The sequence below is a fragment of the Trachurus japonicus genome, chromosome 11, assembly GCF_045865225.1.
Source record: "Trachurus japonicus isolate A0001 chromosome 11, Traja_1.0".
NCBI classification, from domain to species: Eukaryota; Metazoa; Chordata; class Actinopteri; order Carangiformes; family Carangidae; genus Trachurus; species Trachurus japonicus.
In genome coordinates, this window is record NC_140917.1 from 6853239 (window position 1) to 6877830 (window position 24592).

Here is a 24592-nt window from a genome sequence, read left to right on the forward strand (position 1 = left end):
CTCTTTGCACAAGCATTTCTTATTACAAGTGTAACAAGGACCTGTAAGTACACCAAAATACACTATGTATTTACAATGTAAGTACATGTTATTACATACGGTTACATAGGTAATTACACTGTAATTAATTAGGTAGATACACAGGAACAAGGACCCCTTAAAATAAAGTGTTACCAAACTTTGTCTGTCCCCAACTGTCCCACAGGGAAACACACAGTCAAGTATGTATATACTTTATCTTCTGGGCCCACAAACCTCCCTGAGTTTATGGCTTTTGCATTGGTTGATGACATTGAGGTGAGTTACTGTGACAGCAACACAAACACACTGGAAACAAAACAGACCTGGTGGAAAAGAGCATTGGATGAGAACCCTGAACATCTGCAGTTGTACAACAAGTGGTGTTTTCAGAGTCTCCCTGTTTTAAGACCCAGGATTGAACATGTCAAGCAGAGTTTTAACCACAGTGAAGGTAGGTACAGTCTGAAATATGCTCCTCTTAAGCAACTCATTGAAATTCAAATTGAAATTTCATTTTATTTTTTTTATATGGCACCTTTCATGCTAAAAGCAACACAAAGTGCCTCACAGAGGCTAAAAACAACAAATACACACATTGACATCTAGACATACAGACACATAGAGACATAACAACTCACATACACCAACACACACCAACATACACACTCACAAGCTTTCACACCCACACACTAGCTGAGACTTTAGAGAGACATGGCCAGGCACCAACACCTGAGGCGAGAGGAGAAGCCACCTTTGGGGGCCCACCACACTGAGAAGGCTCCCGGCCCACGACTAGGGAGCGCTGCCACAGGGGCAACCCCGACCCAGGCAGACAGGAGGCCCCACACCAATGTGTGGAGTCCTCTAGCCACCCGGGCCAGAGCCGTCCACGGGACAGCACCCCCATCGGTAGACCAAAGCAACTCCCAGTGTGGCAGGCCCCCAGGAGGAAACACTGGAGATAAAAATGAATGGACTAAGACTATTAAAGCAGATATCAGTGGAATGTTTTTGTTAATATAAGTCCTAAATAGTCCTATTTTCCGTCAGCAATCACTTACATGAAGTATTTCAGCCTAAACACGAGTCTCTCCGTCACTCTGCTCTGCTGTAACCCGAGGAGAAAATTTTCCTTGTGGGATACAAGTGTTATCCAATGAGGGGAGAGAACGGCATGAAGGGCTGTGTGTGCAGCCAAGGGATGCGCGTGAATGTGGTGACGTAGCACGAGGACCAATTGATGCCTGACAAGGGCGGGGGCTGCTAACTCATGGTGCGTTCAAGGAAACTCGTACTTTGTGTTTTTCCGACCTGTGAAGTCATACCAGTTCGATCTGGTACGAGTTCACGGGTCGGAAGTTACGAGTGGCCGTTATAGGGAACTTTCACAGACAACAGGACGGTAAAAACACGAGCTACGGGTTACCTGGAACGCTACCAAGTCGTAGTTGTGACTTGAAGCTGTAACTTACGGTTTCAAAAGCCTGCCTTGAACACAGCATTAGCCGAAACGGCCGTGCCACTGATATCTGCTTTAAGACAGTAAAAGCTAATGACTAAAACAGTAGGATAAGATAGAAAGTATAAGATACAATAAAAGGTATAAAATTCATAGAATAAAATAAAATATAATGGATATATAAAATCAGCTGAAATCATATAGAATAAAAACTAAATATGATACGAAGTCTGATTAAAAGGAATAAAGAAATAAAATTAATTAATTAAAAGCCTGATTAAAAAGATGGGTCTTGAGCCTCTTTTTAAAAACCTCAACATTCTCTGCGGCCCTGAGGTTCTCCGGGAGGCTGTTCCACAATCGGGGGCCATAATAACTGAATGCCGCCTCCCTGTGTGTTTTGGATCTAACTGTTGGAATGGCTAAAAGGCCGGCACCGGAGGACCTCAGCGTCCGTGAGGGTTGATATAGTAAAAGTAGGTCAGATAGATAAAAGGGCCAAAGACCATTAGGAGATCTAAAAACTAGTAAAAGAACCTTAAAATCAATCCTGAAGCGCACGGGGAGCTAATGCAGCGATTTTTAAAACTGGTGCAATGTGCTCCCGCCCTCTGGTCCTCGTCAGCACGCGTGCGGCTGTATTCTGTAGTAGTTGGAGATTAGAGATGCACTTTTGGGAAGAACAGAGAGCAGGGCATTACAATAAACTAAATGACAAGAGATAAAAGCATGCATCAGTGTCAGTGACTCTTCAAAGTAAAACTACAAATGTATTCCAGTAAATTCTACCACATATTTGTAACTAACAGTGAAATACAAATTAAGTTTCATCACTGATATTGTAGAGACTAAAGGAAATAAACACAAAGTCACTGAGAGTGTGAGGTTGGACCTCCTTTTTATCTGAAAATTTAGTAAAAGAATTTGCTGCCAGTCTAAAAAATGCATTTTTTTTGCACAATATTATAACCAAGCAAGCAAAATAATTAAAATATATTAAGCAGGATGTGCATGTGAGATTAAAAAACACGGAAAGGTTTATAAAGAGAATCTAACACCAGTAACATAAAAACAAAAAATAAAGGACCACAGCAGTAAACAAAATAAACAAATAAACTAATTCAAAAGTCACAATAGAACACAACTAAACTTAGGAGTGAGGGTGCAAGTGGGAATGTCTGTGTGGGTGTGTGTGTGTGCGTGCTCAAGTGAACATGGAAGTGTGCAACTGTATACACATGTTCCAAAGCACACTTCAGTTCAGCCAATTCCTTACAGTGGAAGGAGAAGGGTCAATAGGTATGAGTTCAGGTATGCATAGTAAAACCTTCACTAAGAAAAGATCAACTTATTTTATGATGAAAAACTGATGAAGGAAATAATCACAGTGACTGAAAAGAAAGTGTCAGTCAACACAAAATAGAGCGACCCACTCACCCAGTCTCCACCTCTCCACACAGGTGAACTGGAGTTAAATCATCCAAGACAACACCCACATTATTTTTGAATCCTGAGCAGCTCAGGACTGTGAGAAAGGTCTAAGACTGATCATCTGACCAGAGGTGACGTCATCTGTCCTTTAACTGTCTCTGTCTCTGTCTCTGTCTCAGGTGTCCACATCTTACAGTTGATGAGTGGATGTGAATGGGACGATGAGACTGAAGAAGTTGTTGGCTTTCAAAATTTTGGTTATGATGGAGAAGACTTCATATCACTGGACATGAAAACTCAGACATGGATCGCTCCAAAACCACAGGCTGTCGTCACCAAACTGAGTTGGGATGCTGATAAAGGGAGAATAAAACTCAATCAGTACCTCATAATTAGCGTTTGTCCTCTGTGGCTGAAGAAGTACGTAAACTATGGGAAGAACTTTCTGCTGAGAACAGGTAGAGTCACATGACCTGATGTAGTTTGATGATCACAACAATAGGACACAATTACAGAACCACAGATCAGCTTGAATGAACTGTGAGTGTGTCTGAAGAGACCCCTCCTCCTATTGTTATAAGTTATTGCCTCACTATCTATTGTTGATGGAGCTTTATTTGAGCTTAGTCACCTGCATTTATCTCCAGCTGATCCTGACATGAACAAACACTTTCTCGTCTCCATCACTGTCCATCGCTACTTCTATTGTCACTATACTTTTCATTCTCATCCTCTCTCTCTCTCTCCAGTCCGTCCCTCAGTGTCTCTCCTCCAGAAGACTCCCTCCTCTCCAGTCAGCTGCCACGCTACAGGTTTCTACCCTCACAGAGCCCTGATGTTCTGGACCAAAGATGGAGAGGAGCTTCATGAGGACGTGGACCAAGGAGAGATCCTCCCCAACCATGATGGATCCTACCAGATGAGTGTTGACCTGGACGTCTCATCAGTCAAAGCTGAAGACTGGAGGAGGTACGACTGTGTGTTTCAGCTCTCTGGAGTGAAGGACGACATCGTCACCAAACTGGACAAAGCTCACATCAGGACCAACATGGGTAAGAGTGACATCAGCAGCTCCTGAATGTCACAGACTGTAACAAATTTATCTTCATTAAAACTCATAATAATAAACCAGTTACATCATTAGAAAAAACAACAACACTTTACCAGTCAGTCATAGCTGAAAGCTAAAAAAAAAACATTGAGAGAATTCCTTTGGATATGGTAAATTTTGTGCTCAAAGGTAGAGGTCACTGTGATGTCACAGAACATGTTTTTGCTAACTATGATGTGACTTAACACCAATTTTACATGTTTCATATCAAAATGGTCAGTTTTTCACCTTGGCTGGTTGGTGCAGACGTTCAACTACATGGTAATAATATATTATTGTTTATGTTCACCAGAGAAGCCCAGTGACACGACCATCACCATCATCTCTGCACTGGTTCCTCTAGCTCTCGTCCTCATCGCTGTCACTGGATTCATGGTTTATAAACAGAAGAAAGGTGAGAGAGAAAAACAGAAAGATAATCTGATTATTTACAATACTTTTTGTGCTTCACTGAAATCTTCTGTCTTTTCTTCTTATTTCAGCCAAACCACCTCCACTCTGTAAGTAAAACATATTTCTATTTCTTGTACATGATTTGCACTTCCTCATCCCTTTCAAAAGATGTTTTTCCACATGTATTGTTGACAAAGTTTCACATAAACTGTGTTTCTGATCTTACAGCTCTTGACAGCAGCTCTGAACTCTCTGAGAGTTTGAATCCCAAACCTGAATGACATAAATGGATCATTGTTCCACAGATGGGATGGAAGTAGTTAAAATTAATGGATTCATTTTTGGGATTAATTTAAAAATTGGCAAAAGCAGTGTTGTTTACGTTGAATGTAGTTGCTGTTCTGATTCTGATGAATGAGAAAGTCCTAGGTGACTTCATCCACTCCTCAATGACTTTAAACTATAAATTAATGCTGGATGTTGTGTGTGTGCAAAATGATTGGAAGTAGTAGTTTTGATATTAATGAATGTGTGAACATATAGGCACATAATGTAGCAGTAGCAGTGTGCAGCTATAAATCACGGCGTTAAGGGGAAACACTGTATAGGCTGTAGTATCCTTTATTTAGGCTGCAGTGCATCACTACACTTGATTACATTATTCATTCAAAACATTATTTTCTTATTTCTTCTTGGTCTTTTACGTATTTGCACAGACACTGGAACATGAAGCACATTTAAAAAAAATTAATATAATTTGTTTGATGCTCATCATAAAATATCACCATGCTGATCACTTTAATGGCCTCGGTTTTGAGATTCAACTAGCCAGATGGATCACCCATGTGGTTTAGGTCAAGGCAGACTCTACACCCACTGCAGGATCTAATGACTGGTCATTTACTGGAGCCAAAATGTCAGATGGGGTTTTCTGTCTTTGTTGTTGTTGTTTCACATTTCAATAAAGTCTCCACTTTTCAAAACTTTATTCTTCTCTGTTCATCTGTGCCTCCAGTTACAGTGATATTTTTCTTGCAATTACCCGTCCATTCAATGCTGTGTATAAAACCCATGGATGTACTATATTATAATAAAACAGTCTCATCTGCTTCATACTGTACTTCACCTGACCAGGAGCAGGTCCGGTAGAAATGGCTGTTTTAAAACGTATGAAACAGTGACACCTTCTGGCCAAACCACAGTATTGCTTAAGTTTAACACTGCATCTGTCTGTCTGTCTGTCTGTCTTATCCCTTAAATTATGTTTCCCTGTTAAACGTTCTGTACTATTTGGTGCTCATCACTGATTAATTGCAACATAATAGCCTACTCTAAAATTAACTTGAGATTATTTAACCCCAAAGTTTATCTCATTATTAAAACTGCAAAATCCAGAAAGAATATTTTATTGAAAAACAAAGCAACATCACAAGCAATAAAACGTGTGGTTCTGTTCATTGCTAGCTTGTTCAGATAATTGTTATAGGTTTAAAGTTTGTCATTCAGAAAGGTTTAAAATATATGTTGGTTCATTGCTGAGTGTTTGTTGATAATAAATGTGAAGCCAGTGTCACATTAATGAGTGGAAGCCAACTGTCTAAATTATTGCTAATATTGTTAGCTCCTGAGCTGAAATCTATATAATGTGTTGTTTAGATAAAACAGAAGATAACAGGAGAGGCCATGTATATTCACAGTGTTAACTTTGTTAAAGTAATAAAACACAGAAGCAAGAAAATGTCTATGATCTGAATCTATATAATAATAATAACATACAGTATGCAGGTTTATCGGGAGAGAAAGGCTAAGTAGCACTGGCATAAACGTTAACCCAATTAAAGTGAGTTAGGTGGTTTTATGTGGGATGCAATGTATGATTGAAAAGGTAAGTGCAGTAAAAGTTCCTGTCATATGAGCTAGATCATCAAGAAGAAAATGTCCTGGAAAATAATCTCTAGAAAAGAGTGTGAACCCTGAATTATTCATCTTTGTGTTTCTTAATGAATAGTATTAGCTGTAGGTCTAGGTATTATTCTAAATATTGATATTATGTGAAAAATAAACTTTAACTTTAACTTTAATTGTAAAAATGATTTTTTTTTAAACAAAAAACTTGTAGATGTGCCTGTTTCTTTCAAGCAACAGAAGCAGTGAGGCACAAACAACTTAATTACACCGCAACATTTCTTCTATCACACACAAGATGGTAACTAACCGAGAGGAACCAGAAGGAGGAAGTCATATCAGTCACCATGGCAGTACATTAACTGAAGATGAAGAAGGGTTTTATAAACAGCAATGCTGCCATACGTTTGGCTGAATGGAAGGGTAATTGCAAGAAAAATATCACTGTAGTCATAGATGAACAGAGAAGAATACAGTTTTTAAAAGTGGAGACTTTAATTGAAATGTGCGACAACAACAACAAAGACAGAAAACCCCATTTGACACTTGATGGCTGTAGATGACTAGTCATTAGACCCTGCAGTAGTCTGTGTTGTCACAGATAGTATGTAACTTCTGCCTAAACCACGTGGGTGATCCATCTTCTTACAAGTTAATATCTTCATACAGTATAAACACAAACACTCACTTCACTTGACCTGTCTTACCAAAGAAAACATGTTAACAGACACATAATTCTTTAACGTATTTCAAAAACCTCAAAATATCAGACACTCATTTACCACACATTGTAATCATACAGTTTTCTTTTACTTTTACGTTTAAAGTAAAAGTAAAAGATATATATATATATATATATACACACACAGTATAGTACATATGAAGCTTAGCGAAAGTTCAGACAGGAAGACTATCTCTCCAAGCACGCTCAGTGAGTCATTTCCTCTCTCCCACTTCCCTCTGAAACACACCCCTCAGCACTCGTCCTCATCCAATCACAATTCGCCACCTTCTCTCCTCCTCCAATCAGCTTTCAGCTGTCATGTTTAAAAGTGCTCTCTCTCTACTCTCATTCAGCTGTCAACCAGCCCGCAGAAAATTCTCGACCCACCTCCTCCCCTTCACCTCCTCAATCAGGACCCAGGCATCTCCATCTCAGTCCGGAGACTCCATATCAGCAGGCATCATCTCTACCACCACCAGTGTCTGGGCCCGGGGGAAGTCCTCTTCAGATAGAAGCTTCACATTCATCAATCTGTCTTCTAAGCTGATCTACTCCCTGGGGCCTAAGCGCCAAAAATATTATTTGTTCACAATAAATGTCTTTCGTTTCACATCCCGTCTATTCCATTCTTAATAGTCTGTCCTGATTGAAATACACACAGCATAGCTCACTCGTTAACTCAGCTATAGCACACAACATTATTATTAATAATGTTAAGATTATTAAGATGTTAAATGTTTCAAATTAATCGCAAAATTAATGTATTTATTTGGACTTTTCCCTCCCATCTGAGATTGTTTGTCTGTCAGGTTTTTGGATTCAAACTCTCAGAGAGTTCAGAGCTGCTGTCAGGAGCTGTAAGATCAGAAACACAGTTTATGTGAAACTTTTTTCAGCATTACATGTTGAAAACAATCTGAAACGGTTGAAAAGTGCTAATGATGACCAAGATCATTTTAAGTAGAGTAAGATAAATTTCACTTACAGGGTGGAGGCTGTTTGGCTAAAATGAGAAGAAAAGACAAAACATTTCAGTCACTGTTGTTAATGACAGGATGGAACAGAACTCATCTGTTTCCTTCATTTATTCCTTTTTTGTAAAACTGTGAACATGGTTGTCAAGTATTGTAAAATTAAGATAATTTTTCAGTTTTTCTCTCTCACCTTTCTTCTGTTTATAAACCAGGAATCCAGTGACAGCGATGAGGACGAGAGCCAGAGGAACCAGTGCAGAGATGATGGGGACAGTCGTGTTACTGGGCTTTCCTGGTGAATATAAACAGTAACACATTATTACCTTGTAGTTGGACGTCTGCACCAACATCAACCAAGGTGACAATATAGTTACAGTCTGTCAGTTTATGATTGTAGGAGCCATTTCCATTGATATCCATTATCAATTGTAGCAGGTATAAATCTCTACATACATTGTTTTTACTAGACATGCGCTGCAGACCAAGTAGCAAGCACGTTGATTAGTTTATCTCGTCTATGCAGCCCCTCAGTCGCTTTATAATGTCACAGTGAAGTTGACCTTTGACCATTTGGATATAAAATGTGCAAAATAAGTGTGATGTCACATCATAGTTAGCAAACAAAGTCATATGTTAAGGACAAAGACATAGTGACCTCTACAAAATTGACTAAATTCAAAGCAATTCTTTCAATGTGTTTTTGTTTTTTTGCTTTTCTTTTTGTGTGTGCGTGCGTGCGTGTGTGTGTGTTGAATTCAAGATTTCTTCTAATGATGTAACTAGTTTATTATTTTGAGTTTTAATGAAGATGGATAAGTTACTAAACTGGAGAAAAAGCTAAAATACCCAACAAACCACAGACATGACATCAGATTCAGGAGCTGCTGATGTCACTCTTACCCATGTTGGTCCTGATGTGAGCTTTGTCCAGTTTGGTGACGATGTCGTCCTTCACTCCAGAGAGCTGAAACACACAGTCGTACCTCCTCCAGTCTTCAGCTTTGACTGATGAGACGTCCAGGTCAACACTCATCTGGAAGGATCCATCATGGTTGGGGAGGATCTCTCCTTGGTCCACGTCCTCATGAAGCTCCTCTTCATCTTTGGTCCAGAACATCAGGGCTCTGTGAGGGTAGAAACCTGTAGCGTGGCAGCTGACTGGAGAGGAGGGAGTCTTCTGGAGGAGAGACACAGAGGGACGGACTGGAGAGAGAGAGAGAGAGAGAGAGAGAGAGTGGGATGAGAAACAGCAACCAGGGAAAAGAAACAAGTAATAAGGATTAAGAAACTCAACATAGAGAGGAGTCAAAGGTAAAGAGAGGAAACTGGACATATCTTTATGTCCAGTATTTAAAGGGATAGTTCAACATTTTGGCAAATTGGCCCATTGCCATAATCCCTATAGTCATAGCAGTAGGTTCGTTACCTTTAATTGTCGGTGCAAGTTATTTTTAGAACGGTGGAGCAGAGCCATCAAATACACAATCCAACAACTCCACAACGCTCTGGTGGACAAGTTGTGACCTGCACATTCACCACGCTATGAGATAATAACAGAACGTTACCAGACAGAGTTGTTGTAGAGGGAAATACAGAGACTGCTTGATGAAAAACTGTCCCAGACGGGAGCGCGCATCAGCGGTTTTGGATGAGTTGTTGGATTGTGTATTCGATGAGTTTGATGAGGGAAACCAAGAAATCTCATGAGCCTCCGTAGCGTAGCTCTGAGCAGCTCACGGCTCTGCTATATATCCCTTTAAAGACATTTGTGTGTTTGCTCAGTAACTGTGGAAAACTTCATGTCAGTCAATTATGTGACTGTTGTTGAGATGTTTCACTCTGAACCAAACTTTAGGACAAACTAGAAAAAACATTTCCAAGAATGGAAATGGTGTGAATGCTGAAAGCAGCTGAACGCTGTTGCAGAATTAGCAAACAGTGCAAGCAGTGATCACCATACAAATGTTTGACCGAGGTAGGAATCAAACCCACAACCTCATGGTCAGAAGACTTTGACTTTGCCTCTAGGCCACAGTGTACACACAGTTGCAAACACTGTTGTCTGTTGATGAGCTGCACTCTGTCTCACTCTGAAGTTAACGAGCCCAAAGCTGCACCTGTTGGAAACACACTGTGTCAACACCAAGAAAGCTTGAGAGTCAAGCTTGAATGACTTACAATGAAAATTTCTGTGAATTTCAGGCTGAGAGCAGCAGTTTCAACATGAAGCAAGTTATCAGAAGTCAACAGAGGACCACTGGGAAAATAATTCACTATAATTGTTGTTGAGGCAAGATTTGAACCAGCAACCTTCAGGTCTCCAGCCCAGCAAGCTAACCACTAGGCTACAGACACAGACACTATGTGAGGGGCAAAGAAAACCTTTAATAAGAGGATCACTGGCTTCTGCTTAAAAAAAAGGAAAAGGAAAGTGCAGAAATTAGCCACACCAAGAGGACTTTTTTGTGACCTGTGACTATTTTTTGGTGAATTAAAATGAATTAAAAAGCACTTAACAGCAAGTTACAAAGTTGAGCTCCTTCTCCTGCTGCTGTGAAAAAAATGCATTGGGCTGAATGAGAGCAAAGAGCTCCCTGGCTGCAATTAAAAAATATTTTAAATTATTATCTAAGTCTCTTTGCATTTTTGACCAGAATTTTAGCCAGAAGACAAGTGTGGCTACAAAACTGGAGAAAATAATTTGTCTAGAGTTTAATTTGTGGCCGTGCTGACAGTTTAGCCAGAAAAACTCTAGAATGTTTTTTTTGCCTCTCTCCACTCTGGCACCACTCTAGCTCTGCTCGTTAGACGCAACACACACGCATTATAAAGCTGAAAAAAATCAGAAAAAGTTAAATATTTGAAAAAGTATAAAAAGTATGAAAAATTTGAATACATCTGATAAAGTCCAGAAAAAGCTGCACGTTTTGATATATGAATTGTTGAAATAGCACAAAGTATGAAGGACTAGAAGAAGACTGTAAAAAGGCGGAAGAAAATGGCCGAACAGAAGAACAATAGTGTGAATGCTGAATAATAAACAATATCATCCAAAGAGCCAAGTCCCTATGGACTAACAACTCATAATTAGACTTTGGTTTAAATCAAAGCAAAGGGTTTGTTTCCTCTAAAGGTCGAGCTGTACATGTGTTCACTGAAGTCAACTCATTCCCACACATTCATGTGATTCTACCTGTTCTCATCAGGGAGTTCTTCCCATAGTTCAAGTACATCTTCAGCCACTCAGGACAAATCTGAGTGAAGTAGTGCTCATTCTCTTTTATTCTCCCTTTGTCAGCATCCCATCTCAGTTTGGTCACGACAGCCTGTGGTTTTGGAGCGATCCATGTCTGTGTCTTGATGTCCAGTGATATGAAGTCTTCTCCATCATAACCATACTGTTGAAAACCAGTAACTTCTCTGGTCTCATCGTCCCATTCACATCCACCCAACCTCTGGAAAATGTGGACACCTGAGACAGAGACAGAGACTGAAGTTACAGTGATGTACAGATGATGTCTCCACTGGACTCTGAGTTCAGATGGAGATATTGATGCATCTTCCTCCCCTTAATTTTCACTTGTCTCCTAACTGGCCTTAATAAAGACAGTGCATCAGAAAGACCACATCACTCTTAATATATTGATTATTGATTCATTTCCAACTGCTCAAATGTGAGAAGTCAGGGACCCTGAGAGCTCAAGGTTCACTGTAGGGTTAGGGTTAGTTTGTTCTGATTTAACTGAGAATGTGAAAAGTTTGGAAATATGCACAAATACATCAACATTACCAACTGAACTGATGAAGAAAATTATGATACACTGCCCGTCCCAAAAAAAAGTCACACTCTAATATTTCCTTGGACCACCTTTAGCTTTGATTACAGCACCGATTTGCTGTGCCATCGTTTCGATAAGCTTCTGCAATGTCACAACATTTATTTCCGTCCAGAGTTACATTCATTTTTCAAAGGTTCTCAGTGGGGTTCAGGTCTGGCCTCTGTGGTCACATTGGACCACATTTCCTCCTTGAAGATGATGGTTCCTCATTGTCCTTCCAGTTTTTAATAATGTGTTGTTCCTCAATTTTAGTCTCATCAATCTCCTTAGATGTTTTATTTGCTTGATGCCAATTATTTGACCCTTCTGAAACAAATGAACATCTTTTCCACTGCATCAGTTAGGGTTAAATAGGTTGTTGTCAGCTGAAACACAATCACCTATGCAGTAATTATCCAATGGGATGGGAGGCTCTTACCTATTACCTTAGTTAAATCGAGGAGGTGACTTCTTTTATTTTTTGGATGGGCAGTGTATATTCCAATTTATGTTTGGATTCAATTGTTTGTGACAAGCTTGAACTGAAATTCACTCTACCCCACTCTAATCATTTTGTCTTGAGCTCTGAAGTTTCTTTATAACAGAGCAGTTAAGCAGAAAAAAAAACATCATAGACTCTACTCACCTCCACTCTGGTTGAAGCGCTGTTTCAAACTGTGAATAATGGACTTGAAGAAGTTGGGAGTATTTTCAATACAATGTCCAGTGTACCACCCTAGATGTTCAGGATTCTCATCTAAAGCCGTTTTCATCCACGTCTGTGTTGGTTCTACTCTGTTTGTGTTGCTGTTACAGTGACCAGTCTGAATGTCATCAACCAGCTTGACAATCTCAACCTCAGGGAAGGTTGTGACTCCATCAGATACAGTGGAGAAAAACTTCAGCGTGTGTTTCACTGTGGGATAAACAAGTTTTTTTTTTTTTTATAATAATAAATATAAACCTAAACTCCTCATAAATGTGATATATTCAGTCAGATTAAATTGTAAATCTTGCTGAGGTGAAAGTGAAACCAAGTCAAGTCAGCATTTATTTGTATAACACATTTAAAACGACAGCAGTCGACCAAAGTGCTGCACACAGTAGGAGGGTAAACAGTTAAATAAAACAATGACAATAAGAATAAGTGCAGCAGCAGCAACAATAGGTTGGTAAAACATCAATAGTATAGTAAGTAATAGAATAGATGTAAAACAAAAATAAGACAGGGCAAACAGTTCAAGTAATCATGAAACATTTAATAAGATAAAAGGGAGAGAGAAATCCACGGGGTCAACATAAAATCAGGCTGAATGATGGGCCAGGTGGAAAAGATGGGTTTTTAGGGACGATTTAAAAGTCTCCAGGGACTGGGAGGACCGAATGTGGAGAGACTTGAGTCTGGTTTTTGGCACCAGCAGAAGTGGCTGGTCAGATGACCTTGAAGGGACAGTTCACCCAAAATTCAAATTTCACTCATTATCTACTCACCCTCATGTCGACTAAGAGCTGTGAGAATTTTCAGAGTCCTCCGTTCCTTCTCTGAGTTACGGGGGGGTCCGTGCAGCAGTATTTGTCCATATAATGGTTGTCAATGGATACCAACTTTCTTTTTCCAAAAAGACACACTAAAAAACATCCAAATACCTCCATACTGCTTGTCTGTAATGTCCCTCTTGTATTGAAGCCCCAACATGAGAAATTGTTCTGAAAAAATTAAATAAGTCTATATTTTAAGCTTGTTTGTAGCGGAAGCTCCCAGTGTCTCAGTTCACTGCTCTTCCTGTGTCAGTGCACTGACCGGCGGAACAATTTCTCGTGTCGGGGCTTCAATGCAAGAGGGACATTACAGACGAGCAGCATGGAGGTATTTGGATGTTTTTTGGCGTGTCTTTTTGGACGAAGAAAGTTGGTATCCATTCACAACCATATGGACAAATACTGCTGCACGGACCCCCCGTAACTCAGAGAAGGAACAGAGGACTCTGAAACTTCTCACAGCTCTTAGTCGACATGAGGGTGAGTAGATAATGAGTGAAATTTGAATTTTGGGTGAACTATCCCTTTAAGGTCGGGTGTGGCGCACAAGGAGCTCGGAGAGGTACAGTGGGGCCAGACTGTTAAGGGCTTTAAAAACAATTAAAAGAAGTTTGAAATCAAGGCGGAGACGGACCGGGAGCCAGTGGAGGGACGCTAGGACTGGCTGGACAAGCTGCAGACGGTTAAGGGAGGACTGATCCAGACCAACATACAGAAACCAAGTCAGGCAGCAGTGTGACGCAGGAGCAAAACCCAGAGCTGAGCAGAAAGTAAAGTGAAGAGTTGAATAAATATTTAAATGTGATCCTACCTGCTGATGAACTGTGACAGAGAAGAAGAAACAAAATCAACGTTTTCATTTTGTTTATCTAACGTCGCGGTGTCCTCAGGGTGAAGTGTATGTGTTTTTTTTAGGGAAACGGTCTGAGGTGACTCTGACGTGACAGCACGTGCCAGCCTACTGACAGGCGGACAGAGAGGAGAGGAGACCAACACCACTCCGTTTCCCGAGTCCCGACTGCAAGTGAGTAAAGAGCACATACACACTTAGGACAGAAAGTCAAGTTTCCTTCAACATATTATCTACAAACTCCCTAGACTTCTTCAAAAGGAACTGTACTTTACTTCATTTAATCAAGTAGTAGAGCCCCAGTTTGCATCTCCTGATTCTCAATATCTCTCATGTCAACAGTAATGCAGGAGGAGGAGTTGTCCTGAAGGATCCACAGCAGATTAGTTGGACCTCATCTGATTCACACCCGACAGACTGTATAGTCTGAAATGGACCTTCACCTTATCATAATAAGAGTGTCAGTCATTTCCTGCCAAAAGGATAGCCATGAATATCAATGTGAGTCTTTCATCCATCCATATCCCCAGGAATGTAAAAATCTTAATGCTTTCTATAAAGGGAAATAAATATGTAGCACAGGAATTTTCCTCTTACATCTTGATATCATTAATTTACATTTAGACGTGGAAATTCTGAAACACCACTTTTTTTCCCCACTAAACAATCAGAAGGCTTAGACAAGTTTTTTTTAGTTGATGCAGGTATAGAAACAGGAAACAGAGGATCACACTGAACTTTACACAAAAACAACTGTGATGAACTCAGTGAAGCTGATTGACAGTGTGTTTAATTAGGTGGGTGATTCTACCTCAGTCTAAAGACAGATTGGTTATAGATGTGTGATATATTTATTTCACATTTATGTACAGATCTAAATATACAGATGACACTCTCAGAGCTTCGGAGTAGAAACCACTGTAGTGTTTACAGAAAATAATCCCAGAGCTTCAGGTTGGATTCAGGTTCTCAGTGAGTTCAGAGTCACCAGGAGCTGTAAAAGTCACAAACATGTTGTTAGTCCACTCATCATCACACACTGAACTTCCTGTCTGGACAGTTTAGTTAAAGCTCTTTAACCCACTGTAACGTTCATGTGTTCAGAGGCAGTAGAGGAAAAACTAGTTGTACTTACGAGGTGCAGGGAGTTCAGCTGAAAACAGAAGTAGAAGTTGACTTGTCAAACATTTTCATATTGAAGTGTAGAGTTTCATCAGACTCTGAGTGTAAATGACAGTAAATTGTTGTGAGCTGCCATCTCAGCCTTCCTGCTTGGTATTGTTTATTGTAATTAGGAGACAGAAGTAGAGAAGGCACCTTCCATCCTGCATTAGCTCCCTTGGTTGAGTGGAACAAGATTGGGCTATTACTTGATGTCTTGTTTTATTTTTTGTTTTGAGTGATGCTGCTCACATTATATTTTAATCCCTTAATCAGGTTTAGTACTATTGTAATGGTTTAATAAAATGCGTTTTTTATTTTTATTTGGATGGTGATAAGTTTGGCGCATTTTGAATCTGTGCTGGGGAATTCGAAGTTAAGTGTTTAATGTGTTTTACTTTTTCTTCTTTTTTTTGTATATTCCTCTATAGTTTTCACGGTGCTACACTGAGGGCAATGAACTTAAGCACCCGTATGAAACTCTCCGCCTCTTTCTTTGGGAATCAATGGTCCGCTACACTGAGTCTTGTCACTTGTTGCTTTGTCACATTTTGACTCAGTGTTGCAGCCTGGACACAAACATCCACTCAGCTGCTGGACTCTCTCACCTGTCTTCTTTTTGTAGACCAGAAATCCAACGACAGAACAAATGAGGACGACGACAAGAACAACCACTGCAACAACGACGGTGATGGTCGAGTCACTGGACTTCTCTGTTCAACAAAACACAAAGAAACAAAACCATCATCACACAATGTGCAGGTGAAGCAGGTTAGAGCAGAGACTCATGTGTTCATCATGTGTCACTTACAGCTGTAAGGTGACATTTATACCAGAGTGAAGTGATTTCTCTCCTTACTGTTCTCAGAACAGTGCTCCCGAGCTGATGTCTGTTTACATTCATCTGGTAATTTACTGCCCCCTTGTGGAGGCAGCAGGTTATTGTCTCTGGAAACTTGTCAACCATCTCTAGTTTGTGCACAGTGCTGCCCTGCTGCACTTAGTTGATGAGGTTTATTAACCAAGAGATGAGCTGCTCAGCTTTTAAACCACTGTATCTATGTTCACAACTGTTGTTGAAGATGAATTCACAGCTCAACTGTAGAACAAAGACTAAAATACCCAACAAACCACAGACATGACGTCACATTCAGGAGCTGCTGATGTCACTCTTACCCATGTTGGTCCTGATGTGAGCTTTGTCCAGTTTGGTGACGATGTCGTCCTTCACTCCAGAGAGCTGAAACACACAGTCGTACCTCCTCCAGTCTTCAGCTTTGACTGATGAGACGTCCAGGTCAACACTCATCTGGAAGGATCCATCATGGTTGGGGAGGATCTCTCCTTGGTCCACGTCCTCATGAAGCTCCTCTCCATCTTTGGTCCAGAACATCAGGGCTCTGTGAGGGTAGAAACCTGTAGCGTGGCAGCTGACTGGAGAGGAGGGAGTCTTCTGGAGGAGAGACACTGAGGGGGGGACTGGAGAGAGGAGACAAGGAGTGATGATACAGTGGTGAATCAAGCTGATGGATCGTGATCATCAAACTACATCAGGTCATGTGACTCTACCTGTTCTCAGCAGAAAGTTCTTCCCATAGTTCACATACATCTTCAGCCACTCGGGACAAATCTGAGTTAAGAAGACTGCAGTATAGTGGCTTCCACCTTTCTCAGCATCCCAAATCTGTTTGGTGACGACAGCTTGTGGTTTTGCAGCGATCCATGTCAGTGTCTTCATGTCCAGTGATATGAAGTCTTCTCCATCATAACCAAACTGAAAAAACCCATCAACTTCTCCAGTCTCATCGTCCCATTCACATCCACTGAACGACTGTAAGATGTGGACACCTGAGACAGAGACAGTTAAAGGACAGATGATGTCTCCTCTTTTAGACCCTACTACTAATGTTGACTGGTTATTATGTTGATGCTCAGTAGATGGACCATTGTTTAACAGCCAAAACATTAAATATAATATAAAACAGACCGTACCTACCTTCACTGTGGTTAAATTGCTGGTCGACATGTTGAATGGTGGCTCTGTGGACAGGCAGAAACTCAAGACACTGACCAGCGTACCACTGTAGATGTTCAGGGTGCTCATCCAGTCCTCTTTTCATCCAGGTCTGTTTTATTTCTACTGTGGTTGTGTTGCTGTCACACTGAACAGTCTCAACGTCATCAAGCAGCGCCACGCCCACAAACTCAGGGAGGTTTGTGACTCCAGAAGACAGAGTGGAGAGAAACTTTACAGCGTGTATCACTGAGGGACAGACAGGATTTTAATTTTAAATGTAAACCTTCTACCACTCCTCATAATTGTGATATATTCAGCCAGAGTCAGTTGAAACTCTAGTTGAGGTGAAAGTGAAACCAGGTCATGCAGCAGTGTGACGCAGTAAGAGTAAAACCCAGAGCTGAGCAGAAAGTAAAGTGAAGAGTTGAATAAATATTTAGATGTGATCCTACCTGCTGATGAACTGTGACAGAGAAGAAGAAACAAAATCCACGTTTTCACTTTGTTTTGCCAAAGACGATCAACGGATCGATGATACAGACACTTTAACATCCTGTCCATGAATAACAAAAAAGGAGAAGTGACAAAATCCCAATATTTGTCACTATGGGCCTGAAAATAAAAAATAGAAACTGGACAAACAGGAAGTTTTTGAAGCACACAGACAGTATTAAAACAGTATTAAAAATAAGAATACAATCAAATAAAATATTCAGGGAAAAAAAACAACATATAAGTAAGACAGCGTTTGAATAGCATAGTTGGCTGAATTTATTGTTGTGACCCTGGCTTCACATGTATTATCAAAAACACACATTTTATTTTTTTCTTGCACCAGAGCTGAATGACAAACCTTAAACCTCTAACAATTAGGAGAACAAGCCAGACATGTTTTATTATTCGTGTCATTGATTTATTTTTCAATAAAATCGTCTGTGTTTTGCAGTTTTAATAATGTGATACATTTTCCTACTTACACATACAGTATACTCCTGCAATACTGTGGTTTGGCCAGGAGGTGTCACTGTTTCCAACGTTAACAGCATAGAGCCATTTCTACCAGACCTGCTCCTGGTCAGGTGAAGTATGACGACTTGTACAAAGCAGATGAGACTGTTTCTTTCAGACAACAGAAGCAGTGAGAAATCTTAATTAAACCTCAACATTTCTCTCACACAAGATGGTAACTAACCGATCATCCAGAGGGACCAGAGGGAGGAAGTCTTCAGTCACCATGGCAGCACAAGATGAAGACGGATTTAAAACATGCTGCCAAACGTTTGGCTGAATGGACGGGTAATTGCAAGAAAAATATCACTGTAACTGGAGTCACATATGAACAGAGAAGAATTAAGTTTGGAAACGTGGAGACTTTATTAAAATGTGAACAATAACAACAACAAAGACAGAAAACCCCATTCGACAAAGGTGACCAGTCATTAGACCCTTCAGTAGCCTATAGGTGTCAGTCGGTGTTGCCACATAGTATGAAGCTCCTGCCTAAATCACGTGGGTGATCCATCTGCTTACAAGTTAATTTTCATATAAACACAAATAATATAGGCTATTACACAATGTGCACATGGCACACTCATAAGGTGCCATCACTGTTTATCTGGTTCCACCAAAACCTGTTATCATAAACTTAAATATTGTCACTTGACTATCTTACCAAAGAAATCATGCTAACTGACACATAATTCTTTAACGTATTTCAAAAACCACAACATATCAAATATTAATATTATTTAACACACATTGTAATCATACAGTTTCTTTTACTTTAAGCTTTTCTACTCTTTTGTTTCCTTCTTAAGATAGAATCACACAAAGAAATGTGAGATCAGCTCAAAGTACCTTTATAATTCAAATGGTTTCATATTTGAATTGTCACTGTTTAAAGACCTTGTTTTTTATATCCAGTAAAAGTATTTAACAAAAAACAGACCTCTGTTGAAATGCCAGTCAAATCTCAAAACTACCAAGGCCATTGAATTGACTAGCCTAGATGCTGATTTAAAAAAAAAAAAAAAAATGACACACACTATATATACACAACTCACTCGTTAACTCCTTCAAATTCATCTATCTAAAATTTATTTATTTGGACTTTTCCCTCCCATCTGAGATTGTTTGTCTGTCAGGTTTTTGGATTCAAACTCTCAGAGAGTTTAGAGCTGCTGTCAGGAGCTGTAAGATCAGAAACACAGTTTATGTGAAACTTTTCAGCATTACATGTTGAAAACAATCTGAAAAGGTTGAAAAGATCATTTTAAGTAGAGTAAGATAAGTTTCACTTACTGGGTGGAGGCTGTTTGGCTAAAATGAGAAGAAAAGATAAAATGCTTCAGTCAGTTGTTTATGACAGGATGCAACAGGACTCACCTGTTTCCCTCATTTATGCCTTTTTTTTGTAAATCTTCGAACATGATTGTGAAGTATTGTAAAAGTCATTAAATCAGGTAATCTTTTCTCTCTCTCACCTTTCTTCTTTTTATAAATCAGGAATCCAGTGACAGCGATGAGGACGAGAGTGAGAACAACCAGTGCAGAGATGATGATGATGGTGACGGTGGTGTTACTGGGCTTCTCTGGTGAATATAAACAATAACATATCACTACCTTGTAGTTGGACGTCTGCACCAACCAGCCAAGGTGAAAATATAGTTACAATCTGTCAGTTTATGGAGCCATTTTGTCATGTTTGTGTGTATGAATTGGGCTAGGTGTCCTCATGTTCTCATTGTACCAGGTGTAAAGCTCTACATAGGAACTTTCTATCAGGTGTTCACACCGGTAAAGGATTTTTGCACATTGGGTGAAGATTATTGATCAATGAGAAATAAAAGAACATTCAATGAAGAAGTGAAACTGGAAGTCATTTGTTTTCACTAGCTACACGCTGCAGATCTGCAGTAGCAAGCACGTCAATTAGTTTATCCCGTCTATGCAGCCCCTTTGTGGTTTTAAGTTTAGGCATAGCTGCTACAATGATGTAGATGATTTACTTACTAAACTGGAAAAAGCTAAAATACCCAACAAACCAGAGACATGACGTCACATTCAGGAGCTGCTGATGTCTCTCTTACCCATGTTGGTCCTGATGTGAGCTTTGTCCAGTTTGGTGATGATGTCGTCCTTCACTCCAGAGAGATGAAACACACAGTCGTACCTCCTCCAGTCTTCAGCTTTGACTGATGAGACGTCCAGGTCAACACTCATCTGGAAGGATCCATCATGGTTGGGGAGGATCTCTCCTTGGTCCACGTCCTCATGAAGCTCCTCTCCATCTTTGGTCCAGAACATCAGGGCTCTGTGAGGGTAGAAACCTGTAGCGTGGCAGCTGACTGGAGAGGAGGGAGTCTTCTGGAGGAGAGACACTGAGGGGGGGACTGGAGAGGGAGAGAAGGGGGCGGGGGGGGGGGGTGAAAAGATGAGAGACAGACAGCGAACCAGGAAGAGAAACAAACAAAAAAAGAATGTGCTTGCTCAGTAACAGTGGAAAACCTCATGTCAATCAATGTGGCTGTTGTTGAGATGTTTAACTCTGAACCAGAGTGTAGGACTGATGGACATCATCATCGATGTGTTTACTGAAGTCAACTCTTTCCTACATCAGGTCATGTGACTCTACCTGTTCTCAGCAGAAAGTCCTTCCCATAGTTAACATACGTCTTCAGCCACTGAGGACAAATCTGAGTTAAGAAGTTCTTATCATATTTTATTCTCCCCTTGTCAGCATCCCAACTCAGTTTGGTGACGACAGCCTGTGTTTTCGGAGCCGTCCACGTCAGTGTCCTCATGTCCAGTGACAGGAAGTCTTCTCCATCATAACCAAACTGATGAAAACCAGTAACCTCTCCTGTCTCGTCGTCCCATTCACATCCACTTATCTTCTGTAAAATGTGGACACCTGAGACAGAGACAGACAAAACAAATCATAGACGTACAGATGGAATCTCCACTGGAAAGAGCTTAAATATGTATATTGTGTTATGCTAGAAATTTGTAAAGTTAAAGCAGAAGTAAGTGATATATTTGTGTTAATATAAGTCTTAAATAGTTATATCTTCCGACAGCAATCATTTACATAGAGTGTTTGGACTGAAACACGGGTCTGTCAGTCACTCTGCTCTGCTCTGAGCCCAGGAGAAAACATTTATCGTATCCTACAGTTTTTATCCAATGAGGAGAGAGAACAGCATGCAGGGCTGTGTGTGCAGCCAAGGAACGCCGTGAATGTGGCGACGTAGGGACGAGGACTGTTATGGTGCGTTCAAGGAAACTCGTATTTTTCCGACCGTGAAGTCGTACCAGTTCGATCTGGTACGAGTTCACCGGTCAGAAGTTACGAGTGGCCGTTATAGTGACTTTCACCGGTAAAACAGGTCGGAGAAACACGAGTGGGTTGCCTGGAACGCTACAAAGTCGTAAGTTGTGACTTGAAGCTGTAATTTACGATTTTAAAAGCCTGCCTGGAACGCAGCATTAGCGAAAACGACCGGACCACTTACTTCTGCTTTAAGTAAAGTATGCCTTTATTCATCCCACGACGGGGAAATTCGCAAAGTTACAGCAGCAGTACATACAAACAAAACACATTCACACATGCCGTGCACACTGTGGTGGACTGATAAAAAATATATAAATATAGATATCTATAAATATATGGCAACCAAGATATTAAAATAGATGTATATTGATTGTATTACTCTCTATTTTTATTTCTTTTTGATACATACAAGTACTTTTTATATTAAAGTCCCATTTTTAAGTTGTCTACTCAATTGATATAGTCTATTTTTTTTCTTATTTTCCCTGTAGATTTTTGTGGTCTTATTTTGTCCTTGATCTTTTTTGCTAACTGTATGTTTCAGCTGCTAAGATATGTGAATATCCCTATTTCAGAAATGAATACATGTTTTCTCTCTCTCTCTCTCTTTTACCAGTGAAGCAGTAAACCAGAGGCTGCTGTACCTTCACTTTGGTTCATGCGCTCCTTCAAATTGGAAATCCTGTCTTTGTAGAGGTTTGGCAGAGTCTCGAGACACTCTGCGTTGTACCAGGCCATCTGCCAGGGGTCGGTGTCCAAGTAGCTTTGCATCCAGTCCCGTATTTCCACCAACCGTTTGTCGCTGTCACAGTAACCGACCTGACTGTTGTCAACCAGGGCAGCAGACACAACCGGTGGTGCGTTCGGGAGCCCACTGGACGCAGTGAGGACATACTTGAGGGAGTGTTTCACTGTGGGACAAACAGGACAAACAGGTTTTCATTACATATTTCATCATAATAAAGCTGGCCTAGACTATATATAGAACAGGCAAAATAAGTATTGATCGTGTCACTTGCATGGTGAGCAGCATAGAGGGCATGGTGGTTAAATGCATTACTGATTGTTTTGTTTTTTTATAACTGTACTTGCTAGTTGCAAGTCTCTCTAAAGCTTTTTGAATCTGTCAAAAATCTTGCGAGGAGCTGGTCGTGGCCAGTTAATAGTAAAATGTTCTTTTTAGTTCCAGATTAACGGCACTAACGGACAAAACGGTGCATTCAGAAACGTCTGTAACCGATGCCATCAGGATGTTCTGCAACATCAGTTTCTGGAGGTCTTGAGAAGCTCTCTGCTTTTCCCCATCATGAGACGCCTCTTGTGTGACACCTTGGTGATGAGAAGCCCGTTCATAGGCGTCAATTTGGACTAAACCAGCTGATCTTACTGTACTTTGCACTGACAGGGGACAGGATTACTTTCTAAATACTGACAGACTCCAGCTGCTTTCTTGGATTTCCTTCTTTACCTTTTTGCACCTTCTCCTTTTCTTCATGTGTTCAATACTTATTCCCTGTGTCGTTTCACTTTATTATACATTACTTAATTTATGGAAATAAATGTTTGGATTCCTTTGTATGTGTCTATTACTTGGGTTTCAAGTCAATAGCACGATTAGAAATATATTTTCTGAGAAAAATGTTGACGCTGTATATACACACACGTACTGTACATGTGTGTGAGTGTGTGTGTGTGTAAGATGTTGATGCTACAGTGATATTATATCATGAAAGTAGAGCGTTTAAGTAGTGTGGATCAATGGTCATTTCTTCATCTCCAACAATGTATTGAAACAAAAGTTGTGTGTGGTGGGTATACCACAACTAAACATGTCCATGTGTCATCATCACCAGAGGACGTCCACTTCTCTGTCTGTGACTCTTCAAGTCTCTCTGTGTCCAAGCTGCTGATGAAACTCTGAGCTCAGTGGACACTTCCCTCTGACAACAACATCCCATCATCTGAAGCCTCCACATGTCCATGTAGCCTACTGTTGAAAGTAAATATCCCTAACCTATAGTGAATAGACTCTTTCTATTCAGTATGAGTCAGTTCAAACATATTCATCAACTTGAAGTGAAAGTGAAGCAGGAGGAGAAAAGAAAAGTCTGATATTTCAAACGCGAACCAACCTGCTGCTGAAACGTGAGAGAAGAGAAGCAACAAAAACAACTTCTTCATCGTGTTTCGGTGAAGACGGTTGAAAACAACGAGGAGTCTGTTGCTGCTGCTGCTGCTGCTGCTGCTGCTGTTGCTGCTGTTCCTGACCGTAGATGGTTTCTGCTCCAGCGAGCCCGGTCCGCTCCGCCTAGGTATTTCCTTGAAGGATCCTGCTGTGGGATCAGTGGTTTACTAGGCTACGTCATCACGTCCAGTCAGCTACTGGCCCGATATGGAGAGCCACATGGGTCACAATTAATTTCCTCTCCAGGGCGACTGACACGCACCACCTTACACGTGTAACTCCCACTACAGGTAGCCTAAGTAATTAGCAAATGATAACAGTCCAGGGAATAAAGTTAAACAGTTTTATTACAGGGTTCTGCTTGACAGGTTATAGGCCCACTTGTATCTCTTCAGTTTACGTCATCAATAACAAGGCCAGGGTTACGTTTTACAAACCACTCTTAACACTGCAAAAGGTTTTACACACTTGGTGAATTAACACACTTAAGGTTTGCACACAACTCAATTTCACTGCAAACATTTTAACCACATCCTACCTTATGCCTGCCTTGATGGCTTGACTGAGACTTCACCTGAGACTTAAAACAAGTGGGGGGTTTGCCGCAGAAACTAAACAAACAAATAAACAAACAAACAAACAAAAAGAAAAAAAGAAACTATCACCAGGGG

At 40.4% G+C, this 24592-nt stretch overlaps 2 protein-coding genes across 2 annotated transcripts; both read right to left on the minus strand.

Moving 5' to 3' along the window:
* Positions 1-7701: 7701 nt before the first annotated feature.
* Positions 7702-14272, minus strand: LOC146978075 (major histocompatibility complex class I-related protein 1-like). The gene is made up of 7 exons (XM_085790808.1): positions 14187-14272; positions 12483-12752; positions 11212-11490; positions 8901-9221; positions 8209-8310; positions 8030-8047; positions 7702-7899 (listed from the first exon to the last, which is right to left on the minus strand). The coding sequence occupies exons 1-7, from the start codon at positions 14233-14235 to the stop codon at positions 7850-7852; spliced, it is 1089 nt and encodes a 362-aa protein (XP_085646934.1). The 5' UTR covers positions 14236-14272; the 3' UTR covers positions 7702-7849.
* Positions 14273-15346: 1074 nt separating this feature from the next.
* Positions 15347-23990, minus strand: LOC146978076 (uncharacterized). Its single transcript, XM_085790557.1, has 10 exons — positions 23869-23990; positions 22381-22647; positions 21033-21316; positions 20493-20790; positions 19887-19994; positions 17458-17649; positions 16956-17234; positions 16563-16865; positions 15995-16099; positions 15347-15378 (listed from the first exon to the last, which is right to left on the minus strand). The coding sequence occupies exons 1-10, from the start codon at positions 23915-23917 to the stop codon at positions 15347-15349; spliced, it is 1917 nt and encodes a 638-aa protein (XP_085646683.1). The 5' UTR covers positions 23918-23990.
* Between the last annotated feature and the right edge of the window lie 602 nt (positions 23991-24592).

What these genes read in the sequence shown, in the direction of transcription:
- LOC146978075 (XM_085790808.1), bottom strand. Translation starts at nt 14,235, where the DNA reads ATGAAAACGTTGATTTTGTTTCTTCTTCTCTGTCACAGTTCATCAGCA. An exon ending in GAACTCCCTGATGAGAACAG is followed by an intron (nt 9,222 to 11,211) that starts GTAGAATCACAT and finishes CTCTCTCTCCAG; the next exon opens with TCCGTCCCTCTGTGTCTCTC. An exon ending in GGGTAAGAGTGACATCAGCA is followed by an intron (nt 8,311 to 8,900) that starts GCTCCTGAATCT and finishes TATATTCACCAG; the next exon opens with GAAAGCCCAGTAACACGACT.
- LOC146978076 (XM_085790557.1), bottom strand. Translation starts at nt 23,917, where the DNA reads ATGAAGAAGTTGTTTTTGTTGCTTCTCTTCTCTCACGTTTCAGCAGCA. An exon ending in TTCTGCTGAGAACAGGTAGA is followed by an intron (nt 20,791 to 21,032) that starts GTCACATGACCT and finishes TCTCCAGTCCCC; the next exon opens with CCCTCAGTGTCTCTCCTCCA. An exon ending in GATTTATAAAAAGAAGAAAG is followed by an intron (nt 17,650 to 19,886) that starts GTGAGAGAGAGA and finishes TCTGTCCCTCAG; the next exon opens with TGATACACGCTGTAAAGTTT.